The 21,853-nt window shown below is 38.8% G+C and overlaps 1 protein-coding gene across 1 annotated transcript; it reads left to right on the plus strand.

Moving 5' to 3' along the window:
* The first annotated feature begins 2,630 nt into the window (after positions 1–2,630).
* Positions 2,631–4,814, plus strand: LOC141613910 (protein FAR1-RELATED SEQUENCE 5-like). The gene is made up of 6 exons (XM_074432652.1): positions 2,631–2,812; positions 2,958–3,043; positions 3,130–3,201; positions 3,321–3,696; positions 3,810–4,172; positions 4,370–4,814. Exons 1-6 carry the CDS (start codon positions 2,631–2,633, stop codon positions 4,812–4,814), a joined length of 1,524 nt encoding a protein of 507 aa, XP_074288753.1.
* Positions 4,815–21,853: the final 17,039 nt, after the last annotated feature.

Here is a 21,853-nt window from a genome sequence, read left to right on the forward strand (position 1 = left end):
TACAAGTAGAAGTGGGTTACCCATAACCCTCTTGACACTAAGTATGGATGGCTCACTAGTGAGGCTAGATCTTTCACTTTGCCTTCAAAGATTTGTCGATTGAGTGTCCACCGGACCAACTATCTACTTCCCCTTTCAAAAGAGGCCGAGTATATTATCCAACAACAAAAGGGTGAAATTGAAATGCCCTCCTCTTCCATTGTCACACCACCCTACCCTTTCGAGTACCAAGAGTTCAAGCCGGAAGGTGTTAAAGCAAGAAATGATTATTTGACTCTTCTCATACAAGAAATGCACAAGCAAGCTTTCGAGGATCGGAAAAATGCTTACTTAGCCCAATATCCACCCCTCCTACATTTAGCTAGGCAAGGACTACTTGACCCATCATGTCCTTTGCCTAGTTGGGCGGATAGGGAAGTCCTATTTCCGAGTGCATCTAGGGTTGTTCCGAGTGATAATGAGGTTGTTGGTAATGAAGAGGTTGATGATAACATTGATGAAGAAGCTAGTGAATAAGGAGAAGAGGATGATGATCAAGGTGAAGAAGAAAGTGAAGGAGGAAGTGGTGATAAGACCACTTCTAGTGAGGAAGGTGATGATAATGATGATATGATGGAAGATTAGCAAGCTTTAGAGGCTCCTACTCTCTTGAGGTTTGTCTATTTCTCTCTTTGTTCTATTTATTAATCTTGATCATTGTTGGAGTAGTCCTAGCACCATAGAGGACTCACACCTCGGCCCCATTGAGGTGTTCTCATTTTATTGTTCCCACCTTTCAAAATCCAAAATGACAAAATTAGTTTCATGCATTGCATAGTGTGTGCATGAACTACACCCATCCTTGGACATTAGCAATAATGTCTAGATCGGTTCGGGGAAGTTAATGCATACACAACGGGAGGTAATCTAAATTATCCTCTCCGTCATAAACAAAAACCATGCATCATGTAGTATAGATTAGTGTAGCTTGCATTTAGTGTAGAAATCATGCATCATGTTTGCATAATTTCCCATCATTTTGGCCATTGAGGACAATGCCCATATTAGTGTGGGGATGGGGAATTCTAACTTAACTTTTATTCAAAAATCCAAAAAAATTGAAAAATTTCGAAAAACCATAAAAATGTGAAAATTGAAAAACCCAAAAACATGTTTATTTCTTTTGTAGTGTAGTTATGTATATATTGTATATATTGTATATATTGTTTGTTCTATCCTTGTTCACATTGAATGACTACGCCACATCCGAGACATGGGGATCATGAAGACCGCATGGTATGATCTTTCCAATCTCCTTTTTCCTCTCTATGTTAATGACTATGTGGCTTTATTTTGATTGATGCGGTATAACAATGTGAACTTAGGACTTGCATTTAGTTTATATGTCATATTAGTTGATAGAATCACTCGCATTAGGATGTATATAATAGTTGCATCATGGCATGTAGTTGCATTTAGATAAAACATTTTGAAAAGTGCCTAATTGAGAACTTTGACAAGAGCAACTAAGCCATTACAAATACTTTTTCAACTTAAGACTTTGCCTACTAGAATGGTTGTAAAACACCCTAGATTGTGTCATACTAGTGTCTTTTGACCCATGACCCAAAGCCTAGTCAAGGGTTTGCATGTGAGTCACCTATCCAACCCCGTGATGCGATGTGGACTTGGTTAACTTGTCTAGGTGACCTTGATTGACCTTGTGGTAAGGCAACCCAAAAATACTTTCTATCAATAAGTTTGAAGTGCTCATTTCGAAAATTTTGTTATGTGGAAGTAATTTATTGCCAAGGAAACCTCAAATGTTATGAAATGTTGAGAAATTTAGTTGTTTTGATGGGGGCGGTGAGTCTAGCATTTTAATCTCATCCATTAGATCTACTCCTAATCAACGACTGAGATTAAATTGTAGTCCTCTTGTTCTGCTGTTACTTCAATGTACTTTAGTTTCTTGTTCTAAATTGTAGTCCAGCCTCTTCGCATATTTCCTGTTCTCCCGTCCATCCTTATGTCACTACATTGTCATAGTACTAGTATTACTGTAACAATGTTACTCTTTCTAATACCACCGTTGTATTTCAGGTCACTAATACTCGTATTTTCCTTTTTGTATTACAGACTCAAGTACTGTCACTCAACCCCATTCTACGCCAATTGTCCAAGAGCAACCCAATCCTCAACCAAATAATCAGCTTGTTCTATCTCACACGCCTAATGGAGGTGAGCGCTGGATGCGTGTGGTTGAGCACAAGTTTAGACCTACCATTGGTGCAGTTTTCGCCTCCCTTGAGGCTGGAATCAAGTTCTACGAGGTTTATGCTCGGGCATGTGGATTTACCCCTCGGAAGCACAGTACGAAAACACTACGAGGTGGTGTTGTACACCAAAAATTCGTAGTCTGCAACCGTCAAGGGTTCAGAAAATCTAAACCGAAACAGCGTCCCAGAACCAAGGATGATGAGAATATGGGTGATGGTTCGTCCACAGCTAGTTCAGTTACACGGCGAGTTAAAATCACAAGAATTGGATGCCGAGCGTACGTCAGATTTGCCCTTCTACATGGCCTTGATGGCCCAGCTATGATTGACGAGTTTTCTGAAGTCCACAATCATCGTCTCACCCTCGTCTGAATGAGAGATCTCGATAAGATTTCACGATCCCTTGATATGTTCCAGAAGACGCTTATCTTGGACAACTCCAAGTTGAATATTGGCGCTGGATTGACCTTTAGACAGGTTAAGGAACTTGTCAATGGGTATGAAAATATCGGTGCTACATTGATAGATTTTAAGAACTTTCAAAGAGATATCAAGTGCTACATTGGGTTACGAGATTTGAACGTTTCATCGATCGACTCGAGAAACTCAAAGCGACCCAACCCAGTTCTACTTCACCTATGATGTTGATCCGCAAAACCGTCTAACAAAGTTCTTTTGGGCTGATGCTACATGTATTAGAAACTACTCATTCTTTGGGGATGCTGTGAGCTTCGACCCTACTTACGGAACCAACAAGTATGATATGGTTTTTACACCATTCACAGGTGTTAATCACCACAGAAAGTCGGTGTTGTTTGCCGGTTGTCTCCTGTTACACGAGGATGACATCTCCTTCCAATGGACCTTTCAGCATTTCTTGACTGCCATGGGACAAAAAGAGCCGCAGTTCATGATCACGGATCAATGCCCTGGCATAAAGAAGGTAATAGTGTGACAATGTTACTGTAACAGACTTACTTAAATTTACTCACTTGCTCTTTCCCTATCACTGGTCAATATCACGTTCTGACTTGCTGTTTCATTATGACTGGCATACAACAGGCTTTCCTTCTGTTTTCAAGACAGCTAGGCATCGTTATTGTATGTGGCATATTACACAAAATATCACAGACAAAGTTGGTTCAGCACTCTGCAGAGACACGGACTTCCTTGCTCGCTTCAACGCTGTTGTTTGGGACCCTGATATGGAGCCGTCGGAGTTTGAAGAGAAGTGGCAGAAGGTCATTTCAGATTTCGAGCTGGAAGATAATGATTGGTTGACTACAATGTTCGACGACAGACACCATTGGATTCCTGCCTACCATCGTGACCTTGCCTTGGGCTGCATATTAAGAACAACACAGCGATCAGAAAGTACAAATTCGTTTTTCAAGCGCTATGAGAATCACTTTGGTACACTGGTCGAATTTTGGATGAGGTAAACAACTCTTTTTCATTCCTTACGCATTCGGGAACAGTGTATGTTACAGTACCATTGTTTCATTGTTACATAAATAATTTGTTGCCGAATCCTTGTTGCATTAAAACCAGGTTCCAAACTGCTATGGACCAGCAGCGCTATACACGAAGGTGCGATGATTATAACAGCGACCACTCATTCCCTGAGCTTAAGACAGAATTACCTATAGAAAAGCATGGCGCTATTATATACACACATGCTGTGTTCAAGGTGTTTCAAGAAGAAGTAATGGCTGCCGATTCATGTGGTGTTGATGACTTTGAGAAGGAGGAGCATGTGCGCATAATTCATGTAATAGATGCTGAGACAGATAGAATTTTCAAGGTGAGGTTGGACCTTAGAAGCACAGATGCAGTATGCGAGTGTAAACTATTCGAAAGAATTGGATTACTCTGCAGGCATATTCTGTGGGTGTACAAGGGCAAAGGAATTGGGTGAATACCAAGCAAGTACATTGTAGATCGTTGGCTAAATAACACACAAGCAGCGAACAGGTTTGATTCGAAAACATTATTACGGTGGTGGATGTTTTGACTTGTTACAGTAATTGTTTTACAGTAACATTGTAACCATAATTTCTTATAGTAACATTGTCACCATGATAAACAGTAACCTGCTGTTTTACTTCCAGGCTTGATTCGAATGGGAATGACATTGAGGATTCATATATGGCTACGTCTGATTACAGTCATTTGTGCAACGTATGGTCAGAGTTCCGTCACATAGTTGGTGTTCTCAAAACTTTACCTACTGAACACACGGAAGAGTTAGCATCCCTCCTAGTTGAGTTCCGGCAGAAGTTATGTATTGAACCGCTTACAAAAGACCAAGAGATGGAGATGCTGTTGGGCTGCAGCTCGTCGTCTGAAGTCACTATCCACCCTCCGGAACAAGCACGCAACAAGGGCAGCGGAAAAAGATTGAAGTCAGCTAAACAACAGGCCATTAAAAAAGCAGCCAAGCCAAAGAGGCTATGTTCATACTGCAAAGAAATAGTTACCCACGACAGGAGAACATGCCCTCTTCGCATAGCTGATGTAGCTGCTGAGAAAGCAGCTAAAAAGAAAAAAGTTTGATACTGTTATGATGTTATAGTAACATTGTGACCTTAGCAATAATTAGTAGGATTTTGTGTTCTTTGTGACAATAATATGTCACAAGTAAAAATAAAAAGTAGAATTGTGTGTTTCTTTGTGGCAATAACATGTCACGATAAAAAGTCATTCGATTTTCCTACATCATAGTTAACATTTTATACAAAGACTTACAACATTTTATACAAAGAATAAATATTGTTTTAGGACCATTGTCCGTCCCGTTTTAGGAGCATATTTCCTAAGTTTTACAGTAACAGTGTTATACAATTTGTTATACGATTTGTTTTGTTTAAGGAAAAGGGTTTAGGGTTGGATTAGGCGGCTCCGCGAAGCGGTTCCGCCTAATCCAACCCTAAACCATTTTCCGTCCCGTTTTAGGAGCGTTTTTCCCCAAATTTAAATCCCGTCCACGACAGGATATCACCCGTCCTCCCCTAGGGTTTAGTTTTGGTTTTACTGTAACACTGTTGTACTACGAACAACCTTTGTTTAAGGAAAAGGGTTTAGGGTTGGATTAGGCGGCTCCGCGAAGCGGTTCCGCCTAATCCAACCCTAAACCCTTTTCCGTGCCGTTTTAGGAGCGTTTTTCCCCAAATTTAAATCCCGTCCACGACAGGGTATCAGCCGTCCTTCCCTAAGGTTTAGTTTTTGTTTTTTTGCACCACGATTTTTAAAGGAAAAGGGTTTAGGGTTGGATTAGGCGGCTCCGCGAAGCGGTGCCGCCTAATCCAACCCTAAACCCTTTTCCGTCCCGTTTTAGGAGCGTTTTTCCCCAAATTTAAATCCCGTCCACGACAGGGTATCAGCCGTCCTTCCCTAGGGTTTAGATTTTGTTTTTTTGCACCACGATTTTTAAAGGAAAAGGGTTTAGGGTTGGATTAGGCGGCTCCGCCTAATCCAACCCTAAACCCTTTTCCGTCCCGTTTTAGGAGCGTTTTTCCCCAAAATTAAATCCCGTCCACGACAGGGTATCACCCGTCCTTCCCTAGGGTTTAGTTTTGGTTTTTTCCCACCACGATTTTTTAAGGAAAAGGTTTTAGGGTTGGATTAGGTGGCTCCGCGAAGCGGTGCCGCCTAATCCAACCCTAAACCCTTTTCCGTCCCATTTTAGGAGCGTTTTTCCCCAAATTTAAATCCCGTCCACGACAGGGTATCACCCGTCCTTCCCTAGGGTTTAGTTTTGGTTTTACTGTAACACTGTTGTACTACGAGCAACCTTTGTTTAAGGAAAAGGGTTTAGGGTTGGATTAGGCGGCTCCGCGCAGCAGTGCCGCCTAATCCAACCCTAAACCCTTTTACGTCCCGTTTTAGGAGCGGTTTTCCCGAAATTTAAATCCCGTCCACGACAAGATATCAGCCGTCTTTCCCTAGGGTTTAGTTTTGGTTTTTTCGCACCACGATTTTTTAAGGAAAAAGGTTTAGGGTTGGATTAGGCGGCTCCGCGAAGCGGTGCCGCCTAATCCAACCCTAAACCCTTTTCCGTCCCGTTTTAGGAGCGTTTTTCCCCAAATTTAAATCCCGTCCACGACAGGTATCACCCGTCCTTCCCTAGGGTTTAGTTTTGGTTTTTCTTGTAACACTGTTGTACTACGAACAACCTTTGTTTAAGGAAAAGGGTTTAGGGTTGGATTAGGCGGCTCCGCGAAGCGGTGCCGCCTAATCCAACCCTAAACCCTTTTCCGTCCCGTTTTAGGAGCGTTTTTCCCCAAATTTAAATCCCGTCCACGATAGGGTATCACCCGTCCTTCCCTAGGGTTTAGTTTTGGTTTTACTGTAACATTGTTGTACTACGAACAACCTTTGTTTAAGGAAAAGGGTTTAGGGTTGGATTAGGCGGCTCCGCGAAGCGCTGCCGCCTAATCCAACCCTAAACCCTTTTCCGTCCCGTTTTAGGAGCGTTTTTCCCCAAATTTAAATCCCGTCCACGACACGGTATCACCCGTCCTTCCCTAGGGTTTAGTTTTGGTTTTTTTGCACCACGATTTATTAAGGAAAAGGGTTTAGTTTTGGATTACGCGGCTCCGCGAAGCGGTGCCGCGTAATCCAACCCTAAACCCTTTTCCGTCCCGTTTTAGGAGCGTTTTTTGACAATTTTAAACATAGTTACATAATCGTTGTTCAATTTAATATACCACAATTCTAATAGTAAATTGGACAATTAACCGAATTAAGATGTTATTCATTAAAAACAAGTGTTACAAACACTGATTACAAACGAAATACTTAGAAAAAAGAATGATAGTTAACTTAAATATAAGTCATCACAAGAAGCATAAAATGTAACATAAAGGAAATATTAAATCTTTTACTCCCTTCTTAGTCGTTTATTCACAGGAGGAGAATGAACGCTGCTTTCGCCCTCTAGCAACTCCCTTTTCAGATTATTCCTGTAACCTTCCATCTCTTCAATAGCTTTGACAACAAGAGGCCACTTCCTGTTAATCGAAGGGTTGAGTTTAGCATATGACTCCCTAAGAGCTGTAACACCAAGGAGAAATTGACGGTCTAAATCAGTTTCAGTGTATTTTTTCAGCTTATTTTCTTCTAGCTATTTCCCAATACACTTGTTTTCCGCCATCAGAAACTTGATATGAGCTTCAGCATTGTTGAAGTCATTTTCAAGCACTTGTACTCGTTCTACCATTTCTATTACCTTACTATCAGATGATATAACCTGCTCAAGTAATGAATCTCTATGCCTTGTCATTTCTTCCAGTTCAAACTTGGTGTCTTCTAGTTTCCTTTGAATTCGTTCCATTTTTCTCTTGCTGCAACAAAAAAAAAACCTATTAAAACAGAAAAATAAACTGTTTTCCCTAAATTAAAGAAAACAAAATCTATTTATAAACAAACAGAAACTGTTTTCCCTCAATTAGAGCAAGGTAGTCATATAATAAATGACATTTTAGCAATAGTTGTAATATTAAACCATCCATAATCTTTATAGATATTTAATATTACAAAAGATTAAAAAAAAAATTAGACATGAAAAACCTTTGAATTTGTCTTGGCTTATTTTTTTGGTTAGAAAATGAAGTGTAAATGTTGAATGAAAATGAGATTATTTATAGATAATTGAAAAAAACAGAACAGTTTAAAAAAATAAAATAAAAAAAATAACTGCCTTGAAAAATGTCACTTTGAACAAAGTGCAAAACTGTTTTAGAAAGATAACTGCTGCAGATTGTAGAATTCAAAGCGTCAAAACAAAACCGTCATTAAAGTAACATAATTGTGTTTTTTTAAAATGAGATTATTTATAGATAATTGTGAAAAACAAAACAGTTATTTTTTTAAAAAAAAATTAATCGCTTTAAAAACCACTTTTATTAACTGCTTTGAAAACTGTTTTTAAATGATGATTGATGTTAACCACGTGCATGTTCCTCATAATTAAGTCCAGTTATAAATGCTGCACAGAGTGGAGAATTCAAAGCGTCAAAATCTTTTATTATAATTTTCATTTATTACTATCAGAGTGTTACAGTAACATTATTTTCATTTTGTCTCGACTTTTTTTGTTTAAAAAAAAAACACTAACATTTTAAAAACTGTTTACAAAATTAAATGCTTTAAAAAAACAGTTAATTTTTAAATTCCAAAAGACAAAATAAGACATGAAATTTATCCAACCCATGTTTCGAATTCCCTAGGAAGTGCAGTTATAACAGCTGCAAGAGTGAAGAATTCAAAACGTCAAATTATGTTTTCTCTTTTCACTCTTGAAATCACCACATCATTAAAGAACATAGTTAATGAATTTCGCATATAATAAGTTTCACATAAAGAATAAACTTATTTGTAATATATTCCAAAATATTCGAAAATATGTTCCACTGTCTATGACAGCCACTATTACGTTGTTAAAGTAACATTGTTTTAGAGTACATCACTTGATTTTCACTTTAAAACGAAGTACATGCATTTCGGTGTTGAGTGGCTTCGGTTCATTCTCAATCGGTGGTTCTTTGTCTGACAATTCATCTTCCGTTGCCTTCCCTTTGAGCATTCTAGCGGCTTTCCTCCTTGCAGCTATATCTGGCCAGATTGTTTTCTTTGATTTTTTGAAGATTTCAACAGCGTCCAACAATTCAGCCCGTATTTTGTTGATGTCAGCCATGAGCAAACATGCAGCAATTTGGGAAGCACATGCCCGCCGATAAAATGTGTTGTTGAGCAAAGAAGACTTGTTTGCATATTCCAAAAAATTGGAGACTACTGTCATAGTGATACAGGTGACTCTTCAAATACGGAAGCCCGTTTTCGCCATTTAAACTTCACATTTACCACAGGATAGCGGAGCATTTCAGTTACCCTCACGTCGCCCTTTGTGTCCAGGTAGTCACTCATGCAACCGGCCTTTCAGAAACAGAACATTAATTTCCTTTTACTATCAATTAAGAAATCTGAGTAATCAACAATGTTACAAAGATAGGTGTAAAAAGAACACTGAAACAACATAATAATGTTACAGTATACGTATTACTGTAACACCGAAACTGAAACTGAAACTGTAAACATACAATTCGACAACTCAGGGGACTTACTGCAGCCATTGCGATGTCGTAAGTGAATGAAGACTCCCAGTTAGCATACGATTGACTATCGATCACACTAATCTCTTTGTTGAGGAAATTAATACACACACAGAAGTAGTGATAGCCAGCCAAACAAGGTATAAAAATAAGTTCGGCATCAAGTCTGTAATTTGCCTTGCTCGCGTTGATGAAATTATCCCAAATTTCAAACAACTCGTTCTTTATATCGATCGCGTTTCACTATCCTCCCCGCATCACAGACCCAGAGAGCATTGTAGTTTTAAAAAAAAATGTAATGGTTAGATTTCCTTTGTAAAAGAATCATATGTTATTGAACAGACGCAGACATTTAACACCGATGCAACTTACCATGTGACCTAGTCCTAAGTAAAGTATGGTTGGCCCTGCTGCCCTTGTGCCTCTTTTGCTGTTCTCGACATAATTCAAGAGTAGAGACCAGCATTCAAACACCATCCAATTTGTATGACTCCTAGGACGTAGTGAGAGTATATCAGCTCTTGTCAACCTCCTGTTGTCTCCAAACGCAGCCGAGGATCTCACCGTTATTCTGAGTAACCATAAGAGTCGATTACTCAAGAGTTTTCGCAGAAATAGTGTAACATAAACAGTGTTTAAAAACCACTTTTACGAAACGATTGTAACAAAGAACACTTTCACAAAGAATAACAAGTATTTTACCTTTTGTGGAAGTCGATATCATCCATAAACGCATAATCAAAAACGTGCCTTCTCGATTAGTCAGATCGACAAGTTTCGATTTTCTCTCATAAATTCAGAGACTAGGAATATATCACCGTCAATTTCACCGTGACCTAGAGAACATCCCATAGCATCATCTTTATGAAATTTAAATATTATCTCCTCATCTTCACCAATTGCTCTAGGAGAACGCTTGTAAGCAACCGACTTCACCCTCGGCTGTTTGGGCTCTTCCTCCTTTTGTTTTTCTTGTGGCTTCTTTGTTTTTTCCTCTTCCTTTTTTTCCTTCTTCTCTTCCAGCCTTCTTTTTTTGCAGCAGACTTTTCCTTCACTGTTCCCTTTCATTCTGAATTTTGATATCCTCCCTTGCACCTCTTTTCGTACTTGATTCAAGTCGCTAAGAACAAGTATTGCACATATTTCAAAGACGGTACAACATTCTTTTCCGTTCATCCCCATTTCTCGAGTCAAAAACCTTCCCCGTGTAGAAAGCCATGTGCATCATCATGAAAACCCCACAATCCACATTTTTTGCAATGCTCAGCCATTTAAATTTCACATTCTGCAGTGGGAAACTTTCCACTTTGGAGCCTTTTGCAATTTGCATTTCTGACAACATTTTCCCCATGATATTTGCTTGCACAAAAAGTAATATCACATTACTTTATCTATGTTATGTAACAATGATTTCCAAATTTTTTAATGGAAATTTAAAGGTATAACATTGTTCTTGTAAGTAGAGAAACTTACCGCATTTCTTGCCATTTTTTCTTTTCGAATCGGCATATAAGGGTTTGTTGTCTAGGTAGTCAACGGTTTTCGACATAAAATTTATGCAAGCACAGAAAAAGTGGTCCTCCAGAATGAGTGGAATGAATATCGCAATTGCGAGATATATATCATTGCTAAAGAACTTATATACACTCTACTTATATAAGAATAAAAAAAAAATTATTAACGAATAATGTGGTTGACCATATCACAGTCGAAAAAGTGGACTCGGGTTGTATTTGATCCTTTGTGTGAAGGACAAAGACAAAACTTCACTTTCTAAATGTCTGTTTTGAACGGGTTTTCCAAATGAGACATAGTTGCTAATGCGTCCTACAAAAATAAATATAAATACAAAGTCAATAAACATTATAGAAACACAAAATCAATAAGAATAAAAATTTATTTATTACAGTAACATACAGATTGACCCAAGCCCATGAAGATCCTTAATGGTGTATCACTTGCTACCTTTCTGGAGATGAGGTCATTGAGCAACATTGACCAACATTCAGTCACCATTATATAAATAAGCTCACCAGAAGCCAATGAAATTACATCTTCCCTTGGAATGAAGTGATACTTCCCAAACGAGACAAGCCTTTCCCTGTTGGAAAATGAGATGTAATAGTCAGAACACCTTTTAATAGAGTAAAAGTTTAACAGTAACAACTATTCAGTTGAAACAGTATTCACTTGCAAAGTAAAACGTTTTGTTTATCACAGTGCAAGAGTAAATAAAGTACTCATGTATCTGAGAGGTTCTCGTCATCGTCGATAAAACAATAGTCAATTGTTTCTTTCCTAACTTCAAGAATAGGCGTCATTATCTCCTTGTGTTTTATCATAGTCTTGGACACAAGTGTTAGATCCGGAGCTGGTAGGCCACATTCGATTGTGCAGCCGTAGCGAGGATCCATCACGCGCATCCAGTCTTCAGTTGTTTCGACATGTAACAAATAGTGGTCGCCAGTATCTTCGTCGTAATTGTCATACAGGATCTCATCACTCCAATCATCGACAATATCAACTTCATCATCGTCGTCATCTTCTGCTACCTGACTGCACTGAGTAGTTATTGGTTCTTCGTTGCCAACTGTCTCATCATCAGCCTCACTGGGTTTTTCTCCTTCCTCGCCTTTTTCATCATTCCCATCGGCGTCTTCATTACCAGTTGCTTCATCCTCCTTACTGTTATCTTCGTTTATATCGCCAAAGATTGTCTTCATCTTTATCATCATCGTTCTCTTCATCCGGTTTTTCATTCCCATCATCCTCTTCTTCATCTTTATCGTCATCTTCCTTTTCATTTCCCTCACTGGTTGGTTGGTCATCAACCTGGCCTGATGCATCATCATCGGCCTCTTCCTTGTTATTTGTGGCACAAGTAATTGAATTGAATATAAATTACTAATGTTTTTCGGACCAACAATGCCTCATAGTTATACTAACAAGCAGTTATCAGTAAATTTGCTACTTCAATTACCTTCAGAAGATCCTTCTTCAGCTGCCTCACTCGTTGGGTTCTCTTCAGCTTGGCCCGATGCATCATCTTCGGCCTCTTCCTTGTCATCTGTGTAGCAGATAATTGAATATATATATCATCTGTAAACTTTGATAAAACTACGACACAAGAATAACGTTACTATAATAATGTTACAATAATAACGGTGCTAAGTGTTACATCGCCTAATACAACGAGTGCAAATAGATTTCTCTATTACCTTCGGGAGATCCTTCTTCAGCTGTCTCATTGGCTGGGTTGTCTTCAAGCTTGCCTGATTCATCAACTTCCGCCTCTTCCTCGTCATCTGTGTCACAGGTAATTGGATTCAATTTATATTACAAAATTTTCTTTGAACCAAAAAAGGCACAATAGATACACTGTAAATTTCTGTTAAAATTACGTCACAGTAACATTGTTACAGTTACATCCTCTGACACAACGAGTTTAAATAGATTCCTCAATTACCTTCAGGAGATGCCTCTTCACCTGCCTCACTAGTTGGGTTATCTTCAGGTTGGCCTGATGCATCACCTTCGGCCTCTTCCTTGTCATCTGTGTAGCAGATAATGAAAGAAAATATATTACTAAATTGTTTGTTAAAAAAGCACCAAAGAATAAAGCCTATAACAAAGATTACACTATTACCTTCACCAGATCCATCTTCGGCTCGCTAGTTGTTTTGTCACCCCCCCGACGCATCATATTCATCAAGATCATCGTTTTCATCTAAAAGGAAAGTAATTGATTATTAGTAATTGTTTGTAAAATGAAAACTCTATAACAGCGATCATGTAACAGTGTTAGTGCAAGTGATTAGATTATTGTAGTATTGTTACTATATTACCTTCATCAGATGCATCTTTATCATCCTCGCCACTCCCCTCTTTGTCGTCTTCATTTTCTTCTTCTTTATCATCCTCCTCCTCTTCATCTCCGTCATCCTCTTGACCTTTGCCAGATTCATCCTCTTCATCTGCATCATCGTCTTCATCTGCATCATCCTTTTCCTCTGCATCATCCTCTTCATCTGCATCACAAGTAAGTAATTGAATATTATATTACTAACTATTAATATATATAAAATATTACAAAGAATGTGTGTTATTGTATAACTATAACTAAAAGTAATAAATAAGAAACATCGTTACTCGATCTATTACCTTCACCAGATTGGCTTTCAAAGATCCTTTACATCCTCCTCTTTGTCCTCTTGGTCTTCTTCCTCTTCATCCTCCTTTTCCTTTTCATCCTCTTCATCGTCTTCCTCCTCATTGGCACTTTCTTCATCGTTATCTATGTCTGTGCCACCCTCTTGAAGCCTCTTGTTTTTAAGATGACTCTCAACATCGCCGCCATCGTCATCCCCGTCCTCATCATCATCCTCTGCATCATCAGTCCCGCCATCATCGTTGCCATCATCAGTCCCGTCCTCTTCATCACTTTCCACTCCGTCCTCCATCTCATCTTGCCTGTCCTCGTCATGAACCTCCTCATCCTCTTCATCATCTTCTTCATGATGTTGCTCACTTAAACTGCTCAATACTTCCTTTACCAGTGATTATGACTTAACTGTCCTAGGACTTTTCTCTGTTGGAAATGGTTCCAACTTCCTACTGACTTTGGACCTTGTATATACCGGGAAGTCATTCGCCCTCCTCTTCAACGATTCAGCCTTTCGCACAACATCTTCGGCATATTTAAGGTATTCAGGCTTTAGTGGTGATTGCTCGCTTTGATTCGAAAACCTTTCGCCGAGCAAATCTCTCGTGAACAAGGTTGGAATCCCTTCTATACATCAAAGCAACATCGGTCGGTCTCCTAAGTCAATAAACCAGACAGTAAAGAAATGAATTAGATACCGATTTGGGAGTTGTAACAATTGCGAGACAATTAAATTTATAAAAACAACTCACATCAACAGCTTTTTCCTTCAACTCGGCATCTGTTTCAATGCCAGGAAGCTTCTCCATCAAGATGTACTCCCTTCCCTCACTACTCTTAAGAAAAACTGCCTCGTCATCCTTACCTTCATCAGATTCTGCCCATCCTATTTACAGAAACATATTAGTAATTAGTAATTAATATTAATAATTAACAATATAGTAAGGTAATGATAATGTTATTACAGTAAAGCCATTACGAGAACGATATTACGGTGACCATATTACAATGTGACGATATTACATCGCGAGTGCCACAATACCTTCAGCTGGGGATCCCTTGCCAAGGCAAATAGGATAAACAGTTTCTGACATCTCATCAGCTCCTAGACAGCCAATCTTTCCTTCGTCTTTGACTCTTTTTGAAAGACTTTCATCTGTCCAATGCTATATCAGAGGTAAGTCAGTTGGTTGTACCTCGCCATGGAACTCAAACCGGTGAATGTAGGCCAACAACAGCACCACAATACACCCACAAAGACACTTAACCATTCCTGTCTTCAACCCCTTGACACCCTCAACTACCTTCTCAGAGACATACTTTGACCAATTAAAACCTTTTATTTTTTCAACATCGTCCACAACCTTTAACAGTCTGAAATCAACAGAATAATTTGGAGTCGGCGCTAAAAAAGTGGAGAGCGCATAAAGAACGAACATCTGCTTGAACTCATCACCGCAGGCACCCTTGTTATTCTTAAACCAACTAGTCACCAAATCTAGCTTGATGTTCTCAGGTCTTTGTAGAGATGTTGAACTTCCTTCTCCATTTGTTTTTTAACTTAGTGTCCTCAAGATGGGATCCGCGACCGATCGCGGTCAAGACCACATTATTACCCTTCACGGCAGTAAAAATAGGTCATGAACATCATACTCGTGACAAAGACAAACTCCTCTGTTTCAGTTACATGAACCTTCAAACTGTCGCAATCAAAAGCCTCAACAAGCAAGTCTGTTAGCCCGGAAGGGACTACTGATATATTCATCTTCAATAGTCCTCCAAAACCAATTTCTTTAATGGCTTTCTTTTGCTTTACGGTAAACTTGCTCATAACATCGACCAACGATTTGGGCCCCCGCATTTAGTTGGGTATTTATCCGGCCTGTATTAAGGAAGTGTAAATTAGCACCACTTTGCTTAAACAAAGTGTGACACTATTTTATGCCAACAAACCAGCAGTAAGAAAGCAACAAAACAAGGATACAGTAAAGGTGTTACTGTAACACTGAAACTTTAAACAACTCAACACGACGAACAAATAAATCAGTAGAAAGGAGAACGGTAACACACATTAATTGCTCATTTATTACAAATTATTAACCCTAATTTTGAATCGAAAAACTAGAACGCAAAAAATCAATTACTCACTTCGAGCAAAACAGTTAGGCTAAATTTATTACGAATCAGTATAATCGACACAAACAACAACAATAACAACAAGAACAGCAACAACCTAATTTTTTAATGGAAAATTAATTTCCTTCTAAGATCAATTAACAAACAAGTATAATCGACAATGTTACAGTACATCTGTTACAGTAGCACTTAAACAGCATAAAAATGTTACAGTATAGGTGCTACTGTAACACTGAAACTGAAACTGAAACTTTAAACATACAAGTTTTGGCCACTAGAAAGACACATACTTTTTTAAGACCTCTTCTTTTTCAGCCTTCACCACCGTCTTGGCTGGTCTCTTCTCTGTTTTAGCCCTCTTCGACATTTTGGAGCTGACGCTCGAGTCATCCGAAACCTCATAATCTCTATCACTTTCATCTTCAGATGACATGGGCTTATCTCTAGGTCTCTTTTTTGTTACTCGTACTGGTTTCTTTGTTTCTGCCACCTTTTTTGGCACTGCGTTTGTCGGTTTCTTTTTTACAGACACCTTCACGCTCTCTTTCTTGCTTACTAGCTTTTCTGCTATTGGCTCTTTTGCCGCTGAAACTTTCTTTTTTGGTACAACCTTCTCCGCCATCTTTTGTTTGGGCACCTTCTTTTCCACCTCTACTGTCACTAACTCTGCAGATTTGGCCGTTGTTGTTTTCGGGGTCTGACCCTTTGTTACAGTAACTTTTTTGGGCACCTCTTCTTTTGTCTCCTTTGCAACCGATTTTGATTGCTTAGTCGCTGCCTTTGACGTTGGCACAGTTGCTGCCTTTTGAGGAGGTGCACTTGCTTGCTTCTCAATGGGCACCGATTGCTCCTTCGACAACATTGGTACATCATGCGACGGCTTTTCTGCTGCCTTCTTCCTCGGCACATTGGTTTCTTTTTTACTTTGCTGGATCGGAACATTCGCAGCCTGCTCCTTTGGTCTCTTCTTTGGTGGCTTAAGCACCTTTTCGTAGGCACCTTACTTTCCTTCACCGGCACCTTTTTTGAAGGGAGCGGTGTTGCTCGGCGTAGACTCTCTGTAGGCACCTTCGTCACCTTTTCATTTGTAGGATTTGAAAGCTTTTCGGTCCGCATCTTCTTAGTCGGCTTTGGCAAGTTCTCTGTCGGCACCTTTTTGCTCTGTGGCTTCTCTGATGCGGCCACTTTAGCCTTCTTAGTGGGAGCGATTTCTCGGTACCTCTTCTTTCCGACATTGTTATTTTCAAAAATTAAAATCGAAGTTTACAATAACAATATAAAAGATAACAATTAAATTGAAAAGGAATGATGGTAGCCAAGTCGTTGAAGAAATGACAAATGGAATACGAATAATGGCGGTCGAATAAATTTTTAAAGATCAATTGATTCTCATTTTTTTTGTAACAATGAGACAATATATCATAAACCCTAATAGTAGTGACTTGCGGTCGAGCAAAGATTTGTAGACACATACTCAGATGCATGAGATGCTTCGACTTCCTTCTGTCTTTGTTGGTTTTGATGGCTTTCGTGTCGGCACCTTTTTTTGCTAGGTGTCTTCTCCGATGTCGCTACTTTTGCCTTCTTCGTCGCAGTGATTTCTCGGGCACCTCCACTTTCCCGACATTGTTTTTCCAAAAATCAAAATCGAATAAGATTAAAAGTAAATCAATTACAGCTACTACACTGATAAGTAATGATGCCGCTCTTTAAAAGGATAAGGGGTAGTATACGCTGTTAATGTATCGTGTTAAGAGTAACATTGTTAATGTATATATGTTGAGAAATATTATAAACTTCAGGAAAAGGGACATTTCATGCAAATCACTAACAACTCAACACAACGAAGAGTCATAGGGACATACTGATCCGCATGAGATGTTTCAACGTTTTTCGTTGTTGGCATTTTGGAAGGCTTCTGTGTCGGCGCTTTTTGCTCATTGTCTTTTCCGAAGCTTCCACTTTAGCCTTCTTATCGACAAAGCAGATTTCTCGTTACTACTAAATGCTTTCGACATTGTTTATCAAAAACCAAAAAGAATAACATTAAAACTAAAACAATTACAAAGCTATTAAATCAAGCGAGAATGATGGTGGACGAATCTGACAAAGAATGTGGAATGGAACAAGAATGATAGTATCCTCATAGAATGAGACAGTGTTACAGTATTGTCAAACAATTGTTTTGATATAAAACTACAGTAACATTGTTACAGAAGTAATTGCTGCTCTTGAAAATGATAGGGGATACACTTTTACTCTGATAGTGTTACAGTAACATTGTTAATGTAGATCTGTTGAGAAATATTATTAATTTCAGGAAAAGGGACATTTCATGCAAATTAGCTCAAAGACGACGAAGAGTTATAGGGACATCGATCAGCATGAGATGCTTCGACGTTTTCAGGGCCGACGGTTTGGAATGCTTCGTGTCGGCGCTTTTTACTCATTTGTCTTTTCCGATGCTTCCACTTTGGCCTTCTTTATCGACGTCGATTTTTCGGTACTACGCCCGCTTTCCGAGATTGTTTATCAAAAAACCAAAACAGAATAACATTAAAACTAAAACAATTACAACTATTAAATCAAGAGGAATGATGGTGGACGAGTCTTAGAAAGAATGTGGAATGGAATAAGAATGATAGTATCCTCACAGAATGAGACAGTGTTACAGTATTGTCAAACAATTGTTTTAATATAAAACTACAAAGAACATCATTCTGAAGCAATTCTTTGCTCTTTAAAACGATAGGGGATATACTTTTACTATGACAGTTTTTGATAATATTGTTATCAGAGATTTGTTCGTAAATATTATTAACTTCAGGAAAATGAACATTCCCCGCAAATCACAAATAACTCAACACGATTTAACAAATAAATCAATCGAAAGCGAACGGTAATACACATTAATTGCTCATTTATTACAAATCATTAACCCTAATTTTGAAGCGAAAAACTAGAACGCGAGAAAATCGATTTACTCTCTTCGAGCAAAACAGTTAGCCTAAATCAATTACAACAACAACATTAACAACAAGAATCGTAATAACCTAATTTTTTTTACTGAAAACTCAATTTCTTTCTTCGATCAATTAATAAACGCTTCAAATCACTATAATCGAGACTAACAACAACAACAATAACAACAACAACAACAACAGTAATAACCTAATTTTTTACTGAAAACTCAATTTCTTTCTTCGATCAATTAATAAACGCTTCAAATCACTATAATCAAGACTAACAACAACAACAATAACAACAACAACAATAATAACCTAATTTTAGCGGAAAAATCAATTTTTCGCTTTGAGCAAAATAGGAACCCTAAGTCGATGATTATTTGAAGAAAAAAGAGTATAATCAACACTAAAAACAACAACAATAACAACAACAATAGCAACAGCAACAACATGCAGTGGCGAAATAAGTTTAAAAACAATATAATGAAATAGAGCGATTTTATACCTCTTCGTCATCTTCGAAACGATTGTTCTGAGTAAATATAATAATGATCTTCACTTGATTAGTGAGATTTTGCTTGATGTAATAAAATTTACGGAAAAAATTTATGGTTTAGTGAATTAACTGCCAAAGAAAAAGAACGTGAAGCGGTTTTTACAGGGAGATACAGACGTTTTAGAGAGAGAAAAGGAAGTGAATTTATGATGAATAATGAATGTGTCGTTCTTATTATATCAGCGCGCCTAGTTTTTTTCTTTCTTTTTTTTTTTTTTTTTTTTTTTTATAAAATTAACACACGTGTCATAATCAGGACGGTTGGATCAATAAGATCCAACGGTTCTTATTGATATGCTAGACTCATCTAAGATGCTAGACTCATGGGATGCTCACTCTATACACATATATATATATATACATACATATATATATATATACATACATATATATATATATATATTACATACATATATATATATATATATATATATATATATATATGTTTGATCTAGGTAAGTTGGGAGTCGTTCATGAGATTAGAGAGTTGAACTTTGGACTCGACCTTGTGTTTTGACCTTCTGGAAAACCTGTAGACCAGAAGCTATATTGATAGTACCATGTACAAAAGAAGGGTAATTAGCCCAGAACCTAGTTATTTGTGGAATTTGGTAAGTACGGAATGAGAGGACCGCAATCCTCCCAATGGGAAGGAGATAGCTTGGCATAGGTGCAAGGTAGGTCGACCTAGGTTCGGTAAGTGGAAGGTCCCAATAAGGAAGAGTGAATGTAGTACTCTCTTTCGTATACAATTCAATTCTTCCCGACTCATTATACTTACACCATTTGTGAAAAAAAAAGATGGTCGTTTCTTCAATAAAGTATCTCTGCTTAAAGCTGTATACCTCTCACCATCATTAAAACCCAGACACAATGCATGGGCCATCATAGTCACAAGGCCCGCAATCACAATTTCCTTTATCTTTGCGGTTCCCCTAGCTAATGCTCTAAACCGGATAAGCATCTCAAGTGCGGGGTTAAATTTATAATTTGGCAAACCTTGGACATTCTGGTGTGACTCTAGGAAAGTCATGTCAAGTTGACTAACGCTCCCCGTTTCACTCCTACCAATGATAGTTCCCACAATAAACCGATGTCACGCTCTAATAACCGAGTGGTGAATATAGAAAGCATGACACCTCCTAAAACTGTCTCATTCCAAACCGGTAATCGCCTCCACATGTGTGGCTCCGTGAAGCCCAGGGGTTTCCTAAGGTCTGTCTAGGGTATGACAAGTCCAAAAATCGCACCAAAACTAGCTAGATTCAACCGATGAGTTTCATTTCACAATCTAAACTCCAAATAGACCCCATGTCGTTTTCCTTGATAGTCATTACTACTACTACTCAAAAACTCCAATGTGAGGCTAAGATAGGTGCAATAGGAGATAAAACAGGGGATCCCAACCCCGCTACAACACCCAACCCAGGACACCACACCCGCACCACCACCAAAACTGCATGTCAAAAGATTTACTAGGTCCAACTTTCAGCTTCCAATATGGCATGTTGGTTGAGCCTAAACTAAGTTCAGCAGGGTGGGCACACATTAGATTGGCTATGTGTGATCCCTATTTCTGGTTTGGGGTAGACTATGAACGGTAGGTCTTACTGTTGTGTGCTTAACTATCAGTTGAGTATTCCTTTGTTTTCAGTACCTGGTCTGTGCTTTGCTTGCTCTCGGGTCTTTGATGGGGATATCTTCGGGGATCATGCTTTGTCGTGTGCTGGTGTTGTTGGTATCAAACATCGGCATAACCTGGTTCGTGACACCCTTTTCGATATCTATTTCCGATCTGGGATCTCTACTGGTAAGGAGGTAGATATTGGTCTGACTGATGAGCATGACCAGTCCTTACGTCGTGCAAATTTGTTGAGTTACTCTTGGGACAGGGGCCGGGATGTGTGTGTAACATTCCCTTCTTACTCGACCAAGGTAAATCGGAGATATGATAAAAAAGCTTTATTATAATTGACAAGTTTAGTGATTACAGCCCATAAACTAACGAATAAATTACAACTCATGGCTACTATACTCATCTAACTCATGATACTCATCTCGTGACTCATCAAGCACGTCCCATCTCCCGCGTACTTTACAACAACCTGTACTTAACCTACCCCCCATATGACCAAAGGACATCATATGGATCAACATAGGCCATCCCAGAAGAGACAGGTGACAAATACACGGACACAACAAACGTCAGTTTCAAGGATAAATAAAAGCCACACAACTAAAGTGTGAACATGCAATATGACGACCAATGTTAATGACATAGTACTAAAATACCACCACCACGGTACTGGGACACGCGCAGGTGTACTGATAACCACACTGGTACCGAGACACGCCCAGACGTACCGATAACCACAAAAAGGTACCAGGACATGCCCAGACGTACCGGGTCCGGAATCCAACCGGATCCCCTGCCAGACGTTGTGTCTCAACCACACGCGTCCCTCTAAACTCAAGCCACGTATGTGCACATCCCTCTTGGAGTGGGAATTTCTAAGAGGCGACTCAAGCGGAAGACGGTCTCCCAACCGTCATACGTCTCCAGAACAACAACAAAAACAACACAACAACAACAACAACAACAACAACAACAACAACAACAACAACAACAACAACAACAACAACAACAACAAAAACAACAACAA

This window comes from Silene latifolia, chromosome 11 (genome assembly GCF_048544455.1).
Source record: "Silene latifolia isolate original U9 population chromosome 11, ASM4854445v1, whole genome shotgun sequence".
Classification (NCBI taxonomy): domain Eukaryota; kingdom Viridiplantae; phylum Streptophyta; class Magnoliopsida; order Caryophyllales; family Caryophyllaceae; genus Silene; species Silene latifolia.